Here is a 22,661-nt window from a genome sequence, read left to right as displayed (position 1 = left end):
TAAAAGTTACAACGGCACTGAAAAAAGTGACTTATGACCATTTTTCACACTTACGGCCGTTCTGGAGAACCGCTAGCAGAAATTTTGGATAGTTCGGAGAACCGGCCAATCCCACCTCTGACAGGCCCCACCAACCCCATCTATTCTCTACCTCCCAAGTCCCAGCTGATTGGCTGGGTCTTCTTTGATTGCCCTGCACAGGAGAACGGAGCTGGAAAGCAGGTTAGTGGGGTGGGGAGGGAAGGGGGATTGTGCAGTATATCCTTCCCCTGCCACATGTACCAAACCACACCATGCCCACCAAGCCATGCCCACAGAACCAGTAGTAAACATTTTTTTAATCCCACCACTGATTAAAGCATAACATTTATGAAATCCAAACCTGTATTTCATGCATTCTGTGCATTTTATGCAAAACGCAGAATGGAATGGCAACTCAGACACAAGTATTTTTATGTATCTGGTGCAGATACAAAATGGCAGGTGCGAATTTGCACACGCACAGAAGCGTAAAGCATAACCAGTTTCATCCATGCATCTGTAATCTGCTAAACCAAGGCCCATTAAACCGACGACTTATTGCGCTTTCTAAGCATCAGGGTAATTACCATTCAACTCAGTTATTGAGATACATTATGAGCGGCCTGAAAAATCATTGTGTTCGAAGTGGAGAACATATTGGGTATCACCCTAACAAAAATGCTGCTTGTGCCGTGGGAGCCAAGAGCATGAAGAATTCAAGTTCAGAGCTATGTATGGCCCATGGTGGAATCTTCCTGTGGCATCTCTGCACGATTTGTTGCAGGTGGCACTTTCTCAGTGGAGACTCCCACGGTCTGGTGACCAGTTGGTCCATCCAAACTGGTTCCTGGATTTTTCTGGGTGGGAGGGATCACAAAAGATATTGTTCTGACCCAGCCTTAGCAGAAACAAGAAACAGACTCCTTGTCACGAAAAACCTTTCTCTTTATTTACCTCTTCTGAATTAATTGCATTCACCCACTGAAAAGTCCAGGCGATAGGCCTTCCATAGTCCTTAATTGCATCAACAGACCTTACCAGTTCCTTGAGGTAATTGCAAGGCTGTGAGCTCCCAGCCAAAAGGCTGCAAATTAAATTCTGGCAAGTAGTCTCTGTGGCATGAAACACCACGAGCAAAATCTTCAGAAATACAAACTCTTGTCTCCTACGACAACCATTCCCCTTTTCTTCTATTTATTCCCCAGCCAGGGAGGGGCTATTCAGCATCCAGGTGTGCTTTGATTCCCGAGCTGACTCCTTGTCCTCTGTTGTTCCCCTAACAGCTCTGCACATACGCACATTTGGAACAGGCCCCAGCTGTTCTTCCTCCTTATCTCAGCTGCCTCTCCGGTGGCTGGGAAATGTCAGACAGCCCTGGCGCTATCTCTGCGCCTGACGCAGAGCATAAATCAGAGCCTTCCCCAGACCCCAGCACTGGCCCAAATTTCTCCCCAACCTCCTCATTGTCCAAGCTTGCCGCCAGCTCCGGTGGCAGCTAGTGAGCCACAACTGATATAAGCTTGACTCTGCTGGCTTCCTCTATGCAGGAGCCCTGGTAGCAGCACAGCGGTTAAAGTGCAGTACTGAAGGATAACTCTGCCCACAGCCTGGGGTTCAATCCTGACAGGGTTCAAGGTTGACTCAACCTTCCATCCTTTCCCAGGTTGGTAAAATAAGGATCCAGATTGTTTAAGCCATGTGCAAACAATGCTGACGTTGTAAACTGTGCAGAGAGTGCTGTAAAAGCATGATGGGGCAGTGTACAAGTAGACCTCAATTTACAACCATTCAGTGACCGTTCCAAGTTACAAAAAGTGAAAAAAGTGACGACCATTTTTCATACGTGCCACCGCTACAGCATCCCCAGGGTTACATGATCGAATTTCAGCCACTTGGCAACTGACTCATCTTTATGACGGTGGCAGTGTTCTGGGGGTCATGTGATCCCCTTTTACAACCTTCTAATGAGCAAAGTCAATGCAGAAGCCTGATTCACTCAACAAGCATGTTATTCGGTGGCGCAGTGGTGAGAGTGCAGTACTGCAGGCTATTTCTGCTGCCTGCTGGCTGCCTGCAATTTAGCAGTTCAAATCTCACCAGGCTCCACGCTGACTCAGCCTTCCGTTCTTCCGAGGTGGGTAAAAGGAGGACCCAGATTGTTGGGGACAAGAGGCTGACTCTGTAAACCACTTAGAAAACACTGTGAAGTGGTATATAAGTCTAAGTACTATTGTTCTTGGTCTTTCCCCCTTCCTTCCTTCCTTCCTTCCTTCCTTCCTTCCTTCCTTCCTTCCTTCCTTCCTTCCCTTCCCTTCCCTTCCCTTCCCTTCCCTTCCCTTCCCTTCCCTTCCCTTCCCTTCCCTCCATGGTACACAGTGGTTAGAATGCAGTGTTGCAGGCTGGCTCTGCTAATTGCCAGAAGTTCGATCCTGACTGGTCCAAGTGGACTCAGCCTTCCATCCTTCCGAGGTGGGTAAAATGAGGACTCAGATTGTTTGGGGCAAGAGGCTGGTTCTCTAAACCAGGGGTCCCCAACTGCCGGTCCGCGGACCGGTACCGGGCCGCGGAACAAGCCTTACCGGGCCGCTGGTTGCTGGGCGCCGCCATCTTTTTGGTAAAAAAGCAATTTTTGTCAAAAAGATGGCGGCGCCATGCTCGTGAGCTTTTCCGGTAGAAAGCCATTTCTACCCGAAAAAGCTCACGAGCGCTGGCGCGCCATTTTTTTGACGAAAAATCACTTCCGTGATGTCACCGGAAGTGATTTTTGTCAAAAAGATGGCGGCGCCCAGCTGACGCCGGAACCGGGCCGCGGCGCCCAGCTGACGCCGGAACCGGGCCGCGGCGTCGAAAAGGTTGGGGATCCCTGCTCTAAACCGCTTAGACAGGGCTGAAAAGCACTATGAAGCGGTATAAAAGTCTAAGTGCTATTGCTATTACTAACTTATCAGCCACAGTGATTGACTGTAGCAAAAAAAGGCCGTACAATGGGGCAAAACGCACTTAACTAATGTCTCACTTAGCAACAGAAACTTTGGGGCTCAACTGCAGTCATAAGTCGAGAACTATCGGCACGTTAGTCTAAAGTGCTATTGCTACACTCACGTTCCTGCGTTTGGATTTGGCTTATTTTTGGTTTCTTTCCGGTTCTCCTTTGGTGTTTTCCCGCAGCTTTCAACTTCGTTTAAATTTTCTGCTGGTGGCTGAATCAGTGACTTTGAAGATGTAGCCAGAGGTGGCCTAACGCTCAGAGAGCAGATCAAGCAGGTGAAAGTTGGAAGGTGCCAATGAAGGAAAGTTGGCCGAAGTTGACCTGGTGGTTGGAGGTAAAGTCAAGCCTGGATTAGATCTGGTCAAAAGAACCCGATTGAAAATTAACTGCGCACGCACACACACACACACACACACACACATTTATCCTCTTAGTCATTTCCAAATATAAAAGGACAACGGCTGCCAAATTGCCGCTGCTTTGGTTTCAGATGTCAAAACAACTTCATTTCTTCAATCCACAAAGTAATTTCGTAGCAATCCACAAAGAGGGAGAATGTTCTAATCTAATGACGATTTATTTTATGGACACTGAGAGCGTTTGCACCAAGATAAATTCCTTGTGTGTCCAATCACACTTGGACAATAAAGTATTCTATTCTATTCTATTCTATTCTATTCTATTCTATTCTATTCTATTCTATTCTATTCTATTCTATTCTTTTCCTATTCCATTCCATTCTATTCTATTCTATTCTATTCTATTCTATTCTATTCTATTCTATTCTATTCTTTTCCTATTCCATTCCATTCCATATTCTATTCTATTCTATTCTATTCTATTCTATTCTATTCTATTCTATTCTATTCTTTTCCTATTCCATTCCATATTCTATTCCATTCCATATTCTATTCTATTCTATTCTATTCTATTCTATTCTATTCTATTCTATTCTATTCTATTCTTTCCTTTTCCTATTCCATTCCATTCCATTCCATATTCTATTCCATTCCATTCCATTCCATATTCTATTCTATTCTATTCTATTCTATTCTATTCTATTCTATTCTATTCTTTCCTTTTCCTATTCCTATTCCATTCCATTCCATTCCATTCCATTCCATTCCATTCCATTCCATTCCATTCCATATTCTATTCTATTCTATTCTATTCTATTCTATTCTATTCTATTCTATTCTATTCTATTCTATTCTATTCTATTCTATTCTATTCTATTCTATTCTAATCCGAGACGCAAGAAAACATTGCTGTCAGGCCATTTTTTTCAGGCCGGTTTTGAAAGAAAGGACAGCCGTACACATGGAGACTGCTGGAGCCTCACCGTCTTCTCTCTTTGAAATGACTTATTAATAGATGTTTATGAAGAACGAAGATCCGTCCTAAGGAAAGAGCTGGGCGTGGATTGCAAACCACGTAAACTTTGTTAATGCATTGCAACGACAGGATGCGGTGGCTCGGTGGCTAAGACGCTGAGCTTGTCGATCAGAAAGGTCGGCAGTTCGGCGGTTCGAATCCCTAGCGTCGCGTAACGGAGTGAGCTCCCGTTCCTTGTCCCAACTTCTGCCAACCTAGCAGTTCGAAAGCATATAAAAAAATGCAAGTAGAAAAATAGGGACCCCTTTGGTGGGAAGGGAACAGCGTTCCTCCGTGCGCCTTAGGTGTTTAGTCATGCCGGCCACGTGACCACGGAGACGACTTCGAACAGCACTGGCTCTTCGGCTTTGTAACGGAGATGGGCACCGCCCCCTAGAGCGGAAACAACTAACACATATGTGCAAAGTGAAGCTTTACCTTTGCCTACAATGAAAAGAAGGCGGGAGAAGCAGCAACGGATGGAAACTAATCAAGGAGAGAAACAACCCAGAACTAAGGATGAACTTCCTAACAGTGAGGACAGTGAACCAGTGGAACAGCTTGCCTCCAGAAGTTGTGGCTGTTTCATCACTGGAGGCTTTTAAGAAGAGACAACCATTTGTCTGAAATGGCATAGGATTTCTTGCTTGAGCAAGGAGCTGGACTAGAAGACCTCCGAGGTCCCTTCCAACTCTGTTATTCCATGATCCAAAGGTGCTTTTGGCAAGAGGCAGCTGGACTTTCTGGGTTTTCTTTGAAGACGTTTTGCTTCTCATCCAAGAAGCTTCTTCAGCTCTGAGCGGGTGTCCTTCCATTCCGTACCATCCAGTCAGAGCTGAAGAAGCAGCTTCTTGGATGAGAAGCGAAACGTCTTCGAAGGAAAACGAGAAAGCCCAGGCGCCTCTTGAAAAAGCCCCTTTGGGACAACCATGACCTGGAGGGCTGAGAATCTCCACCTGTTATTCCGTGTTCTTCTAAAATAAACACCTGCACGAAAGGTCCAGAATTCCGCTCCTCCTTTGCTTGCTGTTTCAACATTCAGAGGAGCTCCTGCTTGTGTGTGTTTCAGTCACGTGCCACCCAGGCAGATGGTTTGGCTTGAAATAAATGGAATGTAGAAGAATTTGGGAAACGGAAGGGAGGCCAGCCCAAGATGCCTGGAGGGGGGGGGGGAAACAAAACACCCCTCTTTGGAACTTCCTTGTGTACTGACCGTATGGAACAAGATGGGGGTTTGTTCAACCATGGCTTGCTTGCCATGAAGTGCTGAGGCTTTGATTTCTCCAGATGTTCACGGAACCACCATTTCATGGCTCCTCCTTCGCTTGTTCTCCTTGCTGGTTTTCTACAGTCCTGCAGAATACAGGATGAACTTACGTCTTTTGGAAGCAAACCACTTCATGCGCGAAGGCAATGTGTAGACTTAAGCTTAAAATGCACAGGACCTTCTCATTACTTATTTATCCCCTCGTTCCTTTATTCGAGTTTAATAGCCACCCAGGTTCAAAGGACTTTTATTATAAATTGCAACAACTACATTATTTATGGTTGCCGATAGGCATGCCATGTAATTATGGGAGTCTTGGGTTCAGACTGATGAAGATTGGCTGTGAAGCTTTCAAGACCACTGACTGAGTCAGGAAATCATGCTAAAACCATGATTTGTCCAACAAAGATTGAACGATTAATGATTAAACCATAAGTAGCTATTTCACGCCGAGAGGCTCAAAGGACTGTCAGCTTGTGGCGGGATGGGCGGGAAATAAATGTCATATATCAATATGTACTTATCCATGTAGTATGGCTGCAGTATTATCATTTATCCTTCTTCTTATCTTCTTTACTCCTCCTTTTATTGCTATGATGATGAGGAGGAGGATTACCCTGTTGCTTTGCATGTACCCTGAGAGCTTCTGCACACAAATTCCGTGTGTGTCTCATCACACTTGGCTTTTTTTTTCTTTTCTTTTTATGATTTGGTATTCCCTTTTTATCGGGGTGGAGTCCGGGCAACTGAAGGGAGCTGAGCGTTTGCTGGCTGGATGCCCTTCCTGATCCCTATGAGGAGTTCACAGCAGATATTTTTCTCTTTGTGCCCTGATAGAGAAATACCTGTTGCTGCCTAGGATTGAACTCATATTTATGATGGTTGCAGTGCCCCAGAGTCATTGGGATCCCCCTTTGGTGACCTTCTGACAAACAAAGGAAGCCAGATTCACTTAACAACCACGTTACTAATTTAAAAACTGCAGTGCTTCACAACAAATGTGATGAGAAACATTGTAAAATGGAGCAAAACTCACTTAACAAAACTCTCACCCAGCGACATAAATGTTGGGCTCAATTGTGGTTGTTAAATTGAGGACTGCCTGTATTCAGTTCAATCAATTAATTAAAAACTAAATAAAATAACGACTGGATTTGTGTTACATGAAAAGGAAAATCAAATCGCAGTATAGTTCTGCATGAAGAATGACCCCCCCAATTAGCAACGGAACTGCAAAGGGGAACGGGTGTTCGACTCTCTCGAAGTTTTGGAGGAAAAGAAGTATATGGCAAATAAATCGTATTTCAAGCTTATTTATTTTATTTCTATTTCATGTTTCTAGATTGCCAGTCTCCCCCAAGGAGTTTTTCATGCAATACCTTGAGTCTTTGGCATCTTTCTTTGGAGAATCATCTGGACACGGTTCTGAACATGTCTCTTCCTTGGTTTCTTTCCGGAATTCTCCAGAAGGCTTAGCTGCTCGCTTAGCTCAGTCAATGGGGAGGGGATTCTTTCCATCAGGTTCCATTTCTCCTGTCTTCATGGAAGATTGACCTCTGGGTTTCAGGCTCTGCCTTGTTGTTCTGACATTCAGCTGACTGGTTCTGTTGGGTTGCTGCAGGTTTTGGCTTCTTTTGTTTGGTTCAGTGGCCGGCGACTGAGACATCTGTTTTCGAAAGTTTCGGAGCTGTTGCAGTAGAGAACATTTCCCAGTGCAATTTTTGCTAGGAGAGAGAAGGAGAGAGAGAGAGAGTGTGAGTGAGTGAGTAAGTGAGAGAGAGAGAGAGGGAGACAGAGACAGAGAGACACACACAGAGAGACACAGAGAGACAGAGACAGAAAGAGACAGAGAGAGAGAGACAGAAAGAAACAGAGTGTGAGAGAGTGTGAGAGAGTGAAAGAGTGTGTGTGTGTGTGTGTGTGTGAGAGAGAGAGAGAGAGAGAGAGAGAAAAGTGTTTTGGTTCATGTAGCCTGTTGGATTGACGCGTTCAACAATATCCCTCCCAGCGATGTGGTTTAGTTTGCACATCACACAAAACTATAGCCTGTAACTTAGGATAACTCTTTAAAAGGGCAAGTAAAAGTTTTGATTAAGCCAACTGCAAATTTTTTGGCTGGGCTCACAAACTGCACTCAGTTTGTAAAGCTCATCGCAGTTTGTTAAACAAGTCTTTCGGGCCTAACTCACAAAACATACTAAGCCTTCAATCAAGGTTACATTTAATAGCAAATTGGCAACCAGGAAAAATGTAGCAACAGTTGTGGAGTGTGCGTGTGTGTGTGTGTGTGTGTGTAAAGTCAAAGGACAGGTAGTCCTCGATTTACAACCACAGTTGAACCAAAGCTTCTGTTGTTAAGCAAGACGGTTTCGTTAAGTGAGTTGTGCCCCATTTTACAAGGGTTTTTTTTGTCCCGGTTGTTAAACGAATCACTGCAGTTATTAAGTGCATAATGGGGTCATTAAGCAAGTCCAGCTTCCCCCCATTGACTTTCCTTGTCAGGAGCCAGGCTGGGAAAGTTACGAAGCCAAGGAGGCGCTAGTGGTTAGAATGCAGCATTGCAGGCTACGCTCTGCCCTTTGCCAGCAGTTCGATCCTGACTGGCTCAAGGTTGACTCCGCCTTCCATCCTTCTGAGGTGGGTAAAATGAGGACCCAGATTGTTGGGGGCAAGAGGCTGTCTCTGTAAATGGCTTAGAGAGGGATGTAAAGCACTATGAAGCGGTATATAAGTCTTCAAATGGTGATCACATGACCCCCCAAGTCAGTGTAACTGTCTTAAAATACATACTGGTTGCCGAACAGCCGAATTTTGTTCATGTGACCATGGGGATGCTGCAACGGGTTGTAACTATGAAAACCAGCCATAGGTAACTTTTTTTTTAGTGCTGTAGTAACTTCGAGTCACTAAGCAAATGATTGTAAGTCGAGGACTATCTGTATTTGTTGAGTACTGAACCGACTAGTTTCCCGTACGATTGCAGAATGGGATGTGTCGCTGTGGCAAGGCTCATTTATGTCACAAACACAAGGACCACTGCTCACCTGTACCGTGATGCTGAAGAAAACTCATCCAGCCTCCGTTCTTCTTCGTTTTGGGTTGTCCCGTTCATATCTTCCTCATCATCATCAGAGGAGCTGTCGCTCAAGCTGGGAGGGAAAAAAAAAAACGAGAGGGAAATCTCATTGCTCTGTATCAACTACCGATGGCCACCCGGCAGAAGAACAGCTGTGGACCTGGTAGGAGTAATCCTCGAGAAAGCTATGTTGCGCATCAAGGGAACTTCTGCTCTCAAGTACAGAGTAAATAATCCATTTCTCAAGAGGTTTCATCAGAACGGAGCTCGGTAAAAAGCAGCTATTTTCAGAATTCAAAGGCGGCTGCGTTTTAGTCTTATCTCAAAGAATCTACCCCATAGTTCGGATTTATTTATTTTTTTAACTGTTTCACGTTATCTGACAAGGAGCCTCTGGAAGACGGTCACAGTAGACAAACTTGCTTTCACGTTGCGTTTTTTTAAGTTTCCCGAAAAGAAAAGAGGAAATTGTAGCCCATATTAGCAATAGCAATAGCACTTAGACTTATATACCGCTTTACGTGTTTCACAGCCCTCTCTAAGCAGTTTACAGAGTCAGCCTCTTGCCCCCAACAATCTGGGTCCTCATTTTACCCACCTTGGAAGGAGGGAAGGCTGAGTCAACCTTGAGCCTGGTGGAATTTGAATTGCCAAGTTGCAGGCAACTGGCTGCAGCAGAAATAGTAAACGCTCTAAACCAGGGGTGTCCAACCTTGGCAACTTTAAGACTTGTGGACTTCAACTCCCAGAATTCCTCAGCCAGCTTTGCTGGCTGAGGAATTCTGGGAGTTGAAGTCCACAAGTCTTAAAGTTGCCAAGGTTGGACACCCCTGCTCTAAACGCTGTGCCACAGAGGCTCCTAATGTTGATCCATTAAAAACAAAAAAAATCAAAATTCACAGTTGGGAAGGCATCTTTATTAGAATCAACGAAAGTGACTCGAAAATGTGCCAACTTTCAGGTTCTCCACCAATTTTTATTAGATTGGATATTAGAAAAAGCAGGGTCTGGGAAGAAGAAAACTAACCCCCAAATTAGGCCAGATTTTATAGACAAATCTTCTGGTGCTCACTTAAGTTGGGGTCTGAATACATGTTTCAGTAACAAGCACAATCAGACCGTGTTTTGCCCAACATTTAGGGACCAAAAAAAGCTGAATTTGATATCCCATATCTATATAATTTGGTCTCATTCTCTCCACCTGTACCTTGATTCTGGGAGATTATGCAACCTAGCATGGATGCATCCTGTTTTATTGGAATTCAATTTGGTCTAGTGGTGAAGGCACCAGTCTAGAAACCAGGAGATGGGGAGTTCTAGTCCTCCTTTTAGGCATGAAAGCCAGCTGGGTGACTTTGGGTCAATCACTAGGAGACTGGGAGTTGTAGTCCTGCCTTAGGCATGAAAGCCAGCTGAGTGACTTTGGGCCAATCACCCTCAGCCCAACCCGTCTCACAGGATGGTCGTTGTGGGTAAAATAGGAGAGGGAAAGTGTTGGATATTTTTGCTGCCTTATTTGTAAAAAATATAAAGGTAGATACAAATAAATAAACAAAATATGTACCTCATATTTTTAAATAATAAGTAATTGTGGTATTCTGAGTCTATCAATCTTCTGTCTTCTACTTTCAGGCTATTGTTTAGGCCTAGGATTAATGAAAACCACCTAACATACACCTGGCAGGAGTTAAACCAGATCATTTCAGAGATTATCTCCAACTCTTTGAATCAATTATTTAACAATATGAACACAGCAGTGGCAGGCACGCCTTAATGCTTAATTTTCATATCTTCACTATGGGCTCGTTCTCCTTGGCCCTCTGCTGCGTTTTGTCTGTATGGATTTTTTTGCATCTGGTTCTCCCTTCTAAACCTTAGCGGTATCTGCTATATCAACACATAACTTCCTATATTTTTCTTTTTAATGGAGTCTCCATTTAAAAGCAAAGAGATCAAATTTAGGATTTTGTCCCAGCCAGCTTCATCCTGAGGCAGAGGTCTCGCCCTATGTCAGATGCATCTCCTTCAACTCTGATCTTAGATGAAACGAAAACATCTTCAAGTCCCACAATTACAGCAAAACCACACACTGCTAATACCTTTGTGTTTCATCAGCCAAAGACTCCACCTTTTGAGATATGGTGTCCCTTAAATCAATATACACTGTTGGAGGCTCTGGAACGCATAAAGCTGCTGGAATCCAACTCAGATCATTTTTTATTGGTGCTGGAACAGAAACGTCTCTGAAAGCAGAAATGACATTCACTTTTTGTAATACTTTTACAATAATTATGTCAGTATTCGTTTAGCCTCTTCCTATACAACTTGTAAGGAACTGACCCAAGTATAACCTGGGTTGAAATCTGGATTGAGCTGCTCATTTCCAACCCTTTGGAGTGACACTGCCAAAGCATCACTTAAAGTAGGCCTCATAACCTGGAAAAAACATACCTTCACTTCTCACAGTACAGGTAATCCTCGACTTATGACCACAATCGAGCCCCCAATTTCTCATTGCTAAGTGAGACATTTGTTTTGCCTCATTTTACAATCTTTCTTGCCAGAGTTCTTAAGTGAAATTGGTTTCCCCATTGTTTGTCAGACAGTCGTAAAACGGGGATCACATGACCCTGTGTCACTGCAATTGTCATAAATATGAGCCAGTTGCCAAGCATCTAAATGTTGATCACATGACCCTGGGAAGGCTACCATGGTCATAAAGTGTGAAAAACGGTCATAAGTCTTTTTTTTTCCAGTGCTGTAGTCACTTTGAACAGTTATTAAAGGAACTGTTGTAAGTCGAGGACTCCCTATAATGCATAACACTTTTTCAGTAGCAAGAAACTTTGGGCAGATGCAAAGATGCTTCCAGCCGAGGCTGTTAGCCATAAACGTTGGCAAGATTTATTAGGCCGACATGCCTTGCCCTAATAAGACCTGAGCCAAAAATGTAAATTAATCTCTCTTTTATTTATGCATAAGCAAGAAGGCATCTCACTCAAACAGAGAGCAATTTAGAAAGAATCACTTTATATACAGTTCAAACCTATTCTGGCTGGAATGCCTTCTTTCCTTGGTAGCCTCATTTGACTCCTCTGTGGTGCAGCCCATCTCTCATGTAACGTTCCATAGCATCCCATAATATTCTCAGCATGATCTTGTTAAGGCTCGCCCTCCTGTTTAGGTGGCGTGCCTTCCACACTACAATGAGTTTCTAAAGTTCAAATCTACGTACAGGCCTTGTCTTTGGCAGAACTGAACCTGTTCTTATCAGACTCGGCGTTCCTCGCAAAGACCTTACTTTGCTACTTCAAAGAAGTAGAAACATTAGATTGGGGTGCCAAGCTCAATTTCACTGAGGGCCCCATCAGGGTTGTGTTTGACCTTGGGGGGGCCGGGGCGGGTGTGGCCAACTTGACGTCACTCATGTCGGGGACACCTATGACGGCTCAAGCACTCTGCCAGCAAAAACGGGCTCCCAAGCTCCGTTTTCGGCTGCGACATCTTCCTGCAACCCTCTGCCATGGCCCTCCCATGGCAGGGGCACCGCGGGCCGGGCCTTCACTGGTTCCAGGGCAGCCCCGTTGGCCAGATCTAAGCACCCCACAGTCTGGATCCGGACCGCAGGCCTTGAGTTTGACAGCTGTGATGACCCAAAGGGGCATGGCACAAAAGCAACAAAGTCACAAAAGTAGGTAAAGTCCCTTTCATTCCTCTAACTTGGCCCCCCAATGTCCAGTTATCATCAGCTGGAGAGAAAAAACAATTCCCAAGAACAGTTTTTAAAGGGAAAAAATTCAGTCCGAACCCAAAGTACATATAGATTATAAATAAAAACCAACACAAACCATGCTGCAGCAATTAACGAAGAAGGCAGGATAAGGAATTGCAGACTTCAAAAGATCATGAAACACAAAGTTGGGAGGATGCCAGAACTCAGGTAAGACTTGATAAACAAAGATAATTCACACTTTGCTTCCAGCAAGGTGCTGTGCGCAAACACCCTCTTTATCCTGTTTTCCCAGCTGCAGCTAATGAAGGGAATCAGGGCCCTTTTCTCCCCCGTAACCCACGTTGCTCCTTTGTCCGTTCCTCCCTGCATGCCCTAGGATGAAGAGGGGTGGGTGGGCCTGGGTCCTCCTCTGAATGCCCAGCCGGACTGTGCCCTTCCCCAGTTTCCTCCACAGCCACCGGAGCCACACTCCCACTCCCTGTCAGCTCTTCGACCTCCCCCTTGGAATCAGATTCCAACAGGGGCATGACAACACCCCTGCATTAGACAAAGGAAATCCTAATGTCAGCTCTGGAAGCTATATTAGAATCTCCCGCTTCCTCACTGCCACATTCTTGAGCCTGGGAAAGTGGGAGGGGGGAATTTCTTGGAGTGTATGTGGTTAGACACAACAGCATTCTTCTTCTAAGACAAGGTCATGTTATTCTGCACCTGGGTGAGGGAACATCTCAAGTTGGGACGGATGGTGATTGGGGCATGTGATGCAATGATGGGTGCAGGGGGCGGGATTTGTAGTTTTTTACTTATTGCAAGGAAACCCGGAACTTTCAGATTCGGGATTTCCCAGATGTGCCAGGTTACTATCCAAATAAAGCAGAACTTTTGAGAAGATGTCTGTCTCGGAGTTATTGTTTGGAGTGGAGGTTTTCTGGAACGCTGACACCTAGTTACTGAAAACATTACTCACAGAGGGTCCCCTCTCCTGCTCCATCAAAGCAACAGAAGTGACCTACCTCACATCTCCCTGGCCTTTGTCAAGGGAGGGAGATTTTGGGGGGTGCCTCTGCCAGTGGGAGGAAAATGCCTTGGACTGCTTACGAGACAATTCTTCCAGTTTTGCCATCAGCTTCGATTGGGTCACAGCCCTGAAACGTTCTGCAGGTGGGAAAGAAGAACTACTTAATCTTGCTGGGAAAAGAAATGCCAATATCTTTAGTCCAGCCCATCAGGAAAGCGGTATGGATTATTCGTTCATTTACAGAACATTTTTATATCCTTATTTACAGGAAGGTATTATGACAACCCTATCTCATTCAAATGAAAAAAAAAAAAGAAAGTTATTTTGAAAGAGAATCACACTTCCTGTAAGAGCTGAGAACTGGGGAAGAAAAATTATGCAAGTGTTAATAGCTTTCAGCCAACTATTGTTTCGTTGTAGAGCCATAGGTCTAAATTATATTGCAGCAGTCAGGTTCCAAAAATCTTTATAGACATTTGAAAAATACATAATGCTCGGAATTGCCTCTGGTAAAACAGTTGCACCAACAATGACTTCAGTTCCCATAATCCCTCTTCAGTAAAGTCAGGCTAGCTAAGATTATGGGAGCTGAAGTTGAATTTCATCTTCAGGGCATCAGATTGGGGAAGATAAAATAATCAAGAAGAATTGGTATACATTACAGTAGGAATAACTATCCAAGCATTACCTGAACATCTGAACATTGTGCCCCTAATGGATATTCAGCTGCATTTCTGCAGATTTAGTTCAGTTCTAATGTTTTGTGAACTCACCATGGCGCAAAGAAGGAGATTCAGCTTCCCCTGGCCAGCTTATAGCTTTGCTTTGCCTCTCTAGCTTCTGGAGAACTTTGTCTAGATCCCATTTCTCAATATCCTGGAAGGAGAATCATTTGTAGATGAATAAAAACTGTGGTTGCCAGCACCTTGGATTCAATCGCCAAAAAGTTTCTTTGGAGTACAAATTTGGAATCTTTTGTGACTTTAAACCAAATGTCTTTCCCCAGGAAAATAGCCCCCTGTGTTTTCCAAACTACCTTTTGGAAGTTAAATGCAAAGTACTGCATAGCCATGCTCAGGACCAATTAAAACTTAACTTTACAAAATTGTACTGTAGATTTGTGGCAAAGAGCTTTTGTGATGCAGGAAGTATACTGTTTCAACATGAGACATATAATCAATGACAAAAAAAGATTTAAATGCACAATCTGTAAGTCATGTCTATCTGTAAACCATTATAACTCTTTTTCGTTTTTATTAAGCTTTATAACAGCTTCCCTTTGGGCCATGGCAACTTGTCCTTGTATCTTAATCCATCCCATTTTATTTTCAGTAAGTGCGACGTTAAAAATTTAGCTGTTTTTTGCCATCTATATGACACTTTTTATACCATGTTCAAAAATCGTGCACTTTGATTGCAGCATAAAATGTGTATGGATCCATCCAAGCTATCAGGATATTCAATAAGGTTCTGTCTGTATTTCCAAACATTTGCTCCCAAACTATATATTGAAAAAGACAATATAAGTGCCAAGTTTCAAAACATGAACAGTTAGAAATGTATGTTGCTGTTTCTTTCATATCACAGCCCCGAGCTTTGTGTCATAAACTGACAGCTTCAGGACCACAATAGCAATTGTGCATCATTCTGAAGACATAAACTGCCAATTACCGCTGAATAGCATCACAGTTGCAACAAATATGTAAATATGAGCCTTTCATTCTGATTCAGACACTGCTGGTGATCAAAGCTAATGTTGTTTCCCTTGTAAACTCCCATCTATTTGTTGCCTCTTAAAAGCAGAAACAAAAAAAGGGGCCGTTACGCGGTTGTTGGCTGCTGAACCTCCAAGAAATGGAAGACCAACCAACCCCCCCCCCCACCCCAAATGAGCTCTGTTCTAAAACAGAAAAAAAATTGGCTTTTTCAGATACTCCAGCTTAATTTGCCACATCAGGCTGGAGCTAACTGTGACTTGGCAAGGGCCCCAGAGATTCACTGATTGCGGAGCGGGGAAGAGGTGAAGATGGCAAATCCATAGAAATTACATTTAAAGCGTTTTTTTTCCACAGAAGCATGACGAATGATGCCTAAATCCACTTCGGCTACAGGATAATGTGCACTGCAACCCTTCAATAAATTTATTATGCCCAAGAAATGTTCAGTAAATGGGCTAAGTTCATGAGCTCTGAAACAGGACTGTTTACAGTTCAAAAGTAGACCTAGCTTTGCTAGAGTTCGGTCAAAGGAAAGTTCCAGCTTTGGGGCATGTTTGGAGCTTTTGAGAACTTGCCCCAGTCACTCACACTTCTCCTCATGCATAAATAAATACATTGCATTGCTCTGCTAAGGACACAGGTACATTCATGCCTGGTGATTAATCGGCACCTCAGCCATTGTGCCATCACCATCTCGACTTCAACTGCCAAAGACGTATAAAACTAAACCAGGAACGGACAATTATGGCCCCTTTATGACTTGTGGGCTTCAACTTTGACTGAGCATGGCTGGTTCAGGAATTCTGGGAGTTGAAGTCCACAGGTCGTAAAGGAGCCATAGTTGCCCGTCCCTAGACTAGACCATCTAGCTTGGTCTTATTCCTGGTTAGTGAGCCATGGTGCCGTAGTGGTTAAAATGCAGTATTGTAGACTAACTCTGGTGACTGCCAGGAGTTCGATCCTGACTGGTACAAGGTTGACTCAGCCTTCCATCCTTCCAAGGTGGGTAAAATGAGGACCCAGATGGTTGGGGGCCAATAGGCTGACTCTGTCAACTGCTTAGCAAGGATTGTAAAGCCCTACAAAGTGGTATATAAGTAAGTGCTGTTGCTAGTGGCATTCCTTCGTATTTCTACAAAGAACTTTTCTAATCCTCTCTAGAGATGCTGAGAATTTAACTAACACCTTAGTACATAACCGCAGAAGACAGTTGTAACTTTGAGGACGAGTCCTAAGTCTCTTTTTTTCAGCGCCATAATACAAAACTGTTGTTAAATGAATAGTCATAAGTCAAGGACCAACTGTACAGAGGCAGAAAAGATCCTATTCCGATCCATACCTTGAAGCGAAATAGTGTCAGTTCTGGAGGATGTTCAACTGACACAACTGCCTCCTCCTTTTTGACCTCTGCCGTTCTTCCTTCCTTGTTCTTATTTTGGGGTTCTGGACAGCCTAGGCCAGAAAGAGGTCTCAACGGTGCTTTGGAAAGGATCTGGGTTTCGATGAGCTTCCTCCGCTCTTCCTCACTATCGTCCGACCTCAAGAAAGGCGGTATTTCCACGGGTGGTATCACGTCAGGGGATGAACCTGGCATGTCCTTCTCTTTCCCAAGATCCCACACTTTTCCGGCAATGACCCTTGAAATGCCCTCATCCAACCGTTGCTCATTGATGGAGAATTCCAAAGAACTAATGGCATCTTGGCTTGGGTCTTCTTCATTTTGAGATCGGAGTTCAAGCAAGAGGCCCCCGCTAGGTTCGGACAGAAGGACTCCCTCATTCTGAAAAGCTGAACTTCTCAGATCTCCATTCCAGGCCTCCTGGGGAGGCCTCATGAAGGAGAAGGTTTCCTGAAAGTTCAGAAGAAACGCCGGTTACCTTGCCATCAACAGTAGGGGTACTCCTCGATTTATGAGATTCAGTAGGAATTAAGATTAAGAATTTCCTTTGCTAAAGCAAGGCGATGAAGTGAATCACTCCCGATTGCACAACCTTGGTTGTTAAGTGAATCACTGAAGTGTTGAAGTGAATTGTGCAGTTGTGAAGGCGGTCTATTTTCCTCCCAGCGACTTCGCTTGTCAGAAGTCAGCTGGGAGAGTGGCGTGTCCCCCCCCACTCCCCTAGCAAATGGCGTGTCAACCTGCAAACAACTTCAACTGAAGCCATGCTTACTTCCGCTTTGTTTCTCGGTTGCCATTTGCTGGGGGAGTGGGGAGGGAAGGAACTTAGGAATGTAGTGCCTCAGCTGGATAGTCATAACGATTACCAGCCGGCGTGTGAACCAAGGTCATGTCAATGCACACCTGTCGAAGCCAGGGAGGGGAGGGGAGCCTATGACTAGACTGATTGGCCAATGTGACCAGTGGTGGTGGTGGGATTCAAATATTTTACTACCAGGTCTGTGGGCGTGGCTTGGTGGGAGAGGCATGGCTTGGTGGGCGTGGCAGGGGAAGGGTACTGCAAAATCCCCTCCCCACCCCACTAACCTGCTTTGCAGCTCCGTTCTCCTGTGCAGGGCGACCAAAGAAGACCCAGCCGATCAGCTGGGACTCAATGGGAGGCAGAGAAGAGATGGGGTTGGCGGGGCCAGTCAGAGGTGGATTTGCCAGTTCTCCAAACTACTCAAAATTTCTGCTACCTGAACCTGCTGAAGACCACCTCTGAATGTGACCTGAGAGACCTGCAGGTGGGTGGGGGAAAATCCTATTCTTTTAACTTTCCTTATGCATGGGAATAATTTAGAGCAGGGCTGTCAAACTCACGGCCTGTGGGCTGGATGCATTATGTGCTGGCCCTGCCCCTGCCCGGTTTAGTAAAGGGGGAAAAAGTCCTGATACGTCATGTGACGCTGCTGTGATGCCGTGAGTTTGATACCCCTGATATAGAGCTAGCTTCGTCTTCCTAAGTGCCGATATGATGTATTCGTTGAAGGGTTTCTTGAACTTGAACAAGGTATCAGAGTCCTGACTTCCTGGAGTTCATTAATGGGAATGACATGGCAATCACGTGACCCTGGGAGGCTGCAACTGTCATACATACATGCCAGTTGCCAAGCGCCTGAATTCTGATCCTGTGACCGCGGCAATGTTGCGATGGCCATACAGTAAACATAAGGGCTGGTGGTAAATGTATCTTTTCTTTTATGTACACAGAGAGCTTATGCACCGAAGACAAATCCCTTGTGTGTCCAATCACACTTGGCCAATAAAGAATTCTATTCTATTCTATTCTATTCTATTCTATTCTACTCTACTCTACTCTACTCTACTCTACTCTACTCTACTCTACTCTACTCCACTCCACTCCACTCCACTCCACTCCACTCCACTCCATTCCATTCATTCTAATATCTATTCTATTCTATTCTATTCTATTCTATTCTATTCTATTCTATTCTATTCTATTCTATTCTATTCTATTCTATTCTATTCCATTCCATTCCATTCCATTCCATTGCCCTATTTTATTCCCCTGTTCTATTCTATTCTATTCTATTCTATTCTATTCTATTCTATTCTATTCTATTCTATTCTATTCTATTCTTCTATTCCATTCCATTCCATTCCATTCCACTCCACTCCATTCTTCTATTCTAAATTGCTTTTTTCCCAATACTGTTTAACTTCAAATGGTTGTAAATTAAGGACTACCTGTGACGCACCTTTGAAAAACATTAACAGATTGAGGCAAAAACTTTGTGCCTGGTGGTTGTATGTGCCTATATGCCACACGCAGAGACAATGCTTATACAACAACTTAATTCGGCAGGCTAAAGATCCACTAGTTGCATTTGCACAACATGTAATGCTTGGGTGGCATTACCCTTGGTTACTTTTGTTGTCGTGATCAGCGTGTTGTGCAAAAACCAGCCCATTGGTTGGCTTGTGCCTCAGTGTTCTGTGCTTATCTAGAAAATGATCAAACACGTTAAGTCGAGCAAGTTTTGTAAACTGCAGCCAAGGAATTTTGTACAAAACTTCAGCCAGGGGTAGCTCTTTAAGTAAACTATTAATAATCTCTCTTATTTAAGGCTTCGTCAACTTCCTGGTTGGCCCAACTAAGCCTCATTCATTCTAGGTTAAATACAATGAGACAGAATGATTAGATAATTCGAATCCATCATAATATTTTAACGACTCCATAATCCCTAGCGGGGGTGGAATCTGGGCAACTGAATGGAGCTGAGTGTTTACTGGCCGGATGCCCTTCCTGTCGCCAGTACGCAGTTTTGTTCAGCAGATACATTCTCATCGTGCCCAGGGAGAGGAATATCTGCCTCTACCTAGGATCGAACTCACCGCCTCCTGACTTTGAGGCGAGAGCTCCACTTCTAGGCCACCGTGCCACTCAGATCATTAGAATCAATTACTTGCAAGTATGATTCTTCCAGTGGAAGATCTTCTAGTTCTTCCGTCAGATCAGGAATCAAGTTGGACTGATCTCGTTGGAAGAGAAAAAGGTCCCCATCTTCATCGCTATCAGCCTGTCAGGTAAGAAGTAGAAACTGGATGAAATTTGTAAAAAAGGCACAGCAACAGAAAACGACACTGGCGCCTGCCTACTGTTTCTTTCGGGGAGATCATAAATCTCAGCATCACATTGTAAACAATACGCTCATTTACTGGGAAGAAGTCATAGAACACAAACATAAAATCATAGGGTTGGAAGGGACTTTAGTCCAACCATCTAGTCCAACCATCTACTCAGTAGGAGACCGTATAGCGGGGCTGGACAACCTTGGCAATTTTTAAGACCTGTGGATTTCAACTCCCAGAATTCCCCGGCCAACCAAGGGAAATGGAAGACTTTGAAATCCACAAGTCTTAAAAGTTGCCAAGGGAGAACACCGTTGCCCTATACCAGTGGTGGGATTCCAAAAAATTTGCTACCGGCTCTGTGGGCGTGGCTTGGTGGGCGTGGCAGGGGAAGGGTACTGTAAAATCTCCATTCCCACCCCACTCCAGGGGAAGGTTACCACTGGTTCTCCGAACTACTCAAAATTTCCGCTACCGGTTCTCCAGAATTGGTCAGAACCTGCTGAATACCACCTCTGCCCTAAACCCTTCCAAAGTCTCCTCTTGAAAACTTCCAGTGATGGAGCACCCACAATTTCCAGAGTTAAACCAGAATCTCTATAGCATTTCTCTAGAAAGGACCTTTAAAAATAAAATAGGACAGTACGAATCACAGCAAACAACACAGTGCTGTTTAACAACATTATTATTATTATTATTATTTTAAAAATCTGTTTATGGATGTATGCCCCTGGGAGAAAACGTTAAACTTTTATAATTCAGGGCCTCAACTTGAGTTTCTATGACTATGAATGCCTGCCTTGCAGAGAAAGGCAACTGCTTCATCTATGAATGAATGAATGAATGAATGAATGAATGAATGAATGAATGAATGAATGAAGCTGGAAGGGACCTTGGAGGTCTTCTAGTTCAGCCCCCTGCTACTCATTCTGCAAATCTCCATGGATGAATCAAATCCTCTGACTTGATCAGAGCCACTTAAGTGAGACAGGAGATGCAGAAATTTGATAAATGCATGAATAAAAAGAATAACTGAAGTAATAAAAAAAGAACTAATAACTACGCTTACCAGGGATACATCCGAGTCCATCGAAGGAATCTGATCTCTTACTGCAGACAGAAGGGATCCCCACCGGAAAGGAGTGCCATGAAAATCAGGGGGCCCCCCCGTTTCCTGGTTTCCATCCCCCGATGCCATCTGAAGGGGACCCGGGCTACTCATTGAGAAAGGAGTCAGTGCATGGCACTAAAGGCACAAAGCAAAAATTGCAAAAAATAAAAATAAAAAAGCAACAGGCATACAAATGGAGAATTGCTAAGTTTGATACAGGGGATTCTATAGGGTTGGTTCTCTGGGGGTCTCCCTGGGGGGGTCTTTTGGCCTTAACCCCCAAGGACCACAAGAGGACCAGACAGGCAATTTGTTTCAGTTCCATCAATTAAATATTTCTTTCAGTTACGTGAATTAAATATTTCTTTCAGTCACGTGAATTAAATATTTCTTTCAGTTATGTGAATTAAATATTTCTTTCAGTCATGTGAATTAAATATTTCTTTCAGCTCCATCAATTAAATATTTCTTCCAATTACATCATTTAAATATTTCTTTCAGTTACATGAATTAAATATTTCTTTTAGTTACGTGAATTAAATATTTCTTTTAGTTATGTGAATTAAATATTTCTTTCAGTTACATGAATTAAATATTTCGTTCAGTTATGTGAATTAAATATTTCTTTCAGTTACATGAATTAAATATTTCTTTCAGTTACGTGAATTAAATATTTCTTTCAGTCACGTGAATTAAATATTTCTTTCAGTCACGTGAATTAAATATTTCTTTTAGTTATGTGAATTAAATATTTCTTTTAGTTATGTGAATTAAATATTTCTTTCAGTTACATGAATTAAATATTTCGTTCAGTTATGTGAATTAAATATTTCTTTCAGTTACATGAATTAAATATTTCGTTCAGTTATGTGAATTAAATATTTCTTCCAATTACATCATTTAAATATTTCTTTCAGTTACATGAATTAAATATTTCTTTTAGTTATGTGAATTAAATATTTCTTTCAGTTACATGAATTAAATATTTCTTTTAGTTACGTGAATTAAATATTTCTTTCAGTTAGGTGAATTAAATATTTCTTTTAGTTACGTGAATTAAATATTTCTTCCAATTACATCATTTAAATAGTTCTTTCAGTTCCATCAATTGAAAGGGGGAAGAAAACAGCTTGGAGTCAAAGAACCAAGAATGAGATACAGGGAGGAAGAAAAGGGAGTCTGGTTACTATGGCAACTGTCGATCAATTTGCCCCGCCTCCTGGTAACGGGGCCAGCTTTCGGCGCGTCCGTAGCAACCAGAGGCGACGGCCTCTGTCCGGTTGAATACCGCCTCGCTGTTAAGGCCACCGGCGTAGCCCAGCCGCTCTCACGACCCCTTCCCCGCCGCAAGGGAGGAACCGCACAACGTCCGCGAACCGCAATCGCTGTTAACTCCGAACCGCATTTCAAACGGCGTGCATTTCCCGTCTTTGGCTCCACCCACCGGGAGGTCCTGGCAGGACAGCAACGTCCATTTAAAGTGGCCACCCTTCCCTGCTTGGAAACGACCAGCCAATAAAAAATTAAATGCTTGACAGGAGTCGGATTCAGGCGAGGAAGGACACACCGCTGTTCTTTCTTTCTTCTCTTCCTCCTTTCTTTAAACGGTCGTTTCTCTCGTCATCTTTCCGGACCTGGCGAGACTTAGACAAGAGGTTGTTTTCTCTCCCCACCCGCTCTGCTTTTTTTTTTTTTTGCCAAGGGCGTTCATTGGCTGACTGGCTCGGGAGGCGGGGAGGTAGCGCGAGCCCAGCTTCCCATTGGTTGGTTGGGCCCCGGCGATGGATGATGGACGTAACCGAGAAGCAGTAGCCAGATGG

At 43.7% G+C, this 22,661-nt stretch overlaps 1 protein-coding gene across 3 annotated transcripts; it reads right to left on the bottom strand.

Annotated features, from left to right (window-relative positions):
• Nucleotides 1-6,948: 6,948 nt before the first annotated feature.
• On the bottom strand, nt 6,949-22,521 carry DNAAF8 (dynein axonemal assembly factor 8). Of its 3 annotated transcripts, none has more exons than XM_087973220.1 (9): nt 22,029-22,521; nt 20,800-20,976; nt 19,565-19,678; nt 16,536-17,045; nt 14,252-14,354; nt 13,474-13,615; nt 10,827-10,970; nt 8,696-8,800; nt 6,949-7,375 (listed from the first exon to the last, which is right to left on the bottom strand). In XM_087973220.1, exons 2-9 carry the CDS (start codon nt 20,950-20,952, stop codon nt 7,141-7,143), a joined length of 1,506 nt encoding a protein of 501 aa, XP_087829346.1. In that variant the 5' UTR covers nt 20,953-20,976; nt 22,029-22,521; the 3' UTR covers nt 6,949-7,140. The 3 variants fall into 3 exon arrangements, with proteins under 3 accessions (XP_087829346.1, XP_087829348.1, XP_087829347.1); XM_087973222.1 differs by having other exon boundaries at nt 22,286-22,521; XM_087973221.1 differs by having other exon boundaries at nt 21,919-22,237.
• Between the last annotated feature and the right edge of the window lie 140 nt (nt 22,522-22,661).

The sequence above is a fragment of the Notechis scutatus genome, chromosome 12 (assembly GCF_049901735.1).
Source record: "Notechis scutatus isolate UNSWTSFEM ecotype Mainland chromosome 12, rNotScu1.2, whole genome shotgun sequence".
Classification (NCBI taxonomy): Eukaryota; Metazoa; Chordata; class Lepidosauria; order Squamata; family Elapidae; genus Notechis; species Notechis scutatus.
The sequence above is the reverse complement of the archived record's forward strand: the minus strand, read 5'-3'. Positions and strand labels throughout refer to the sequence as shown.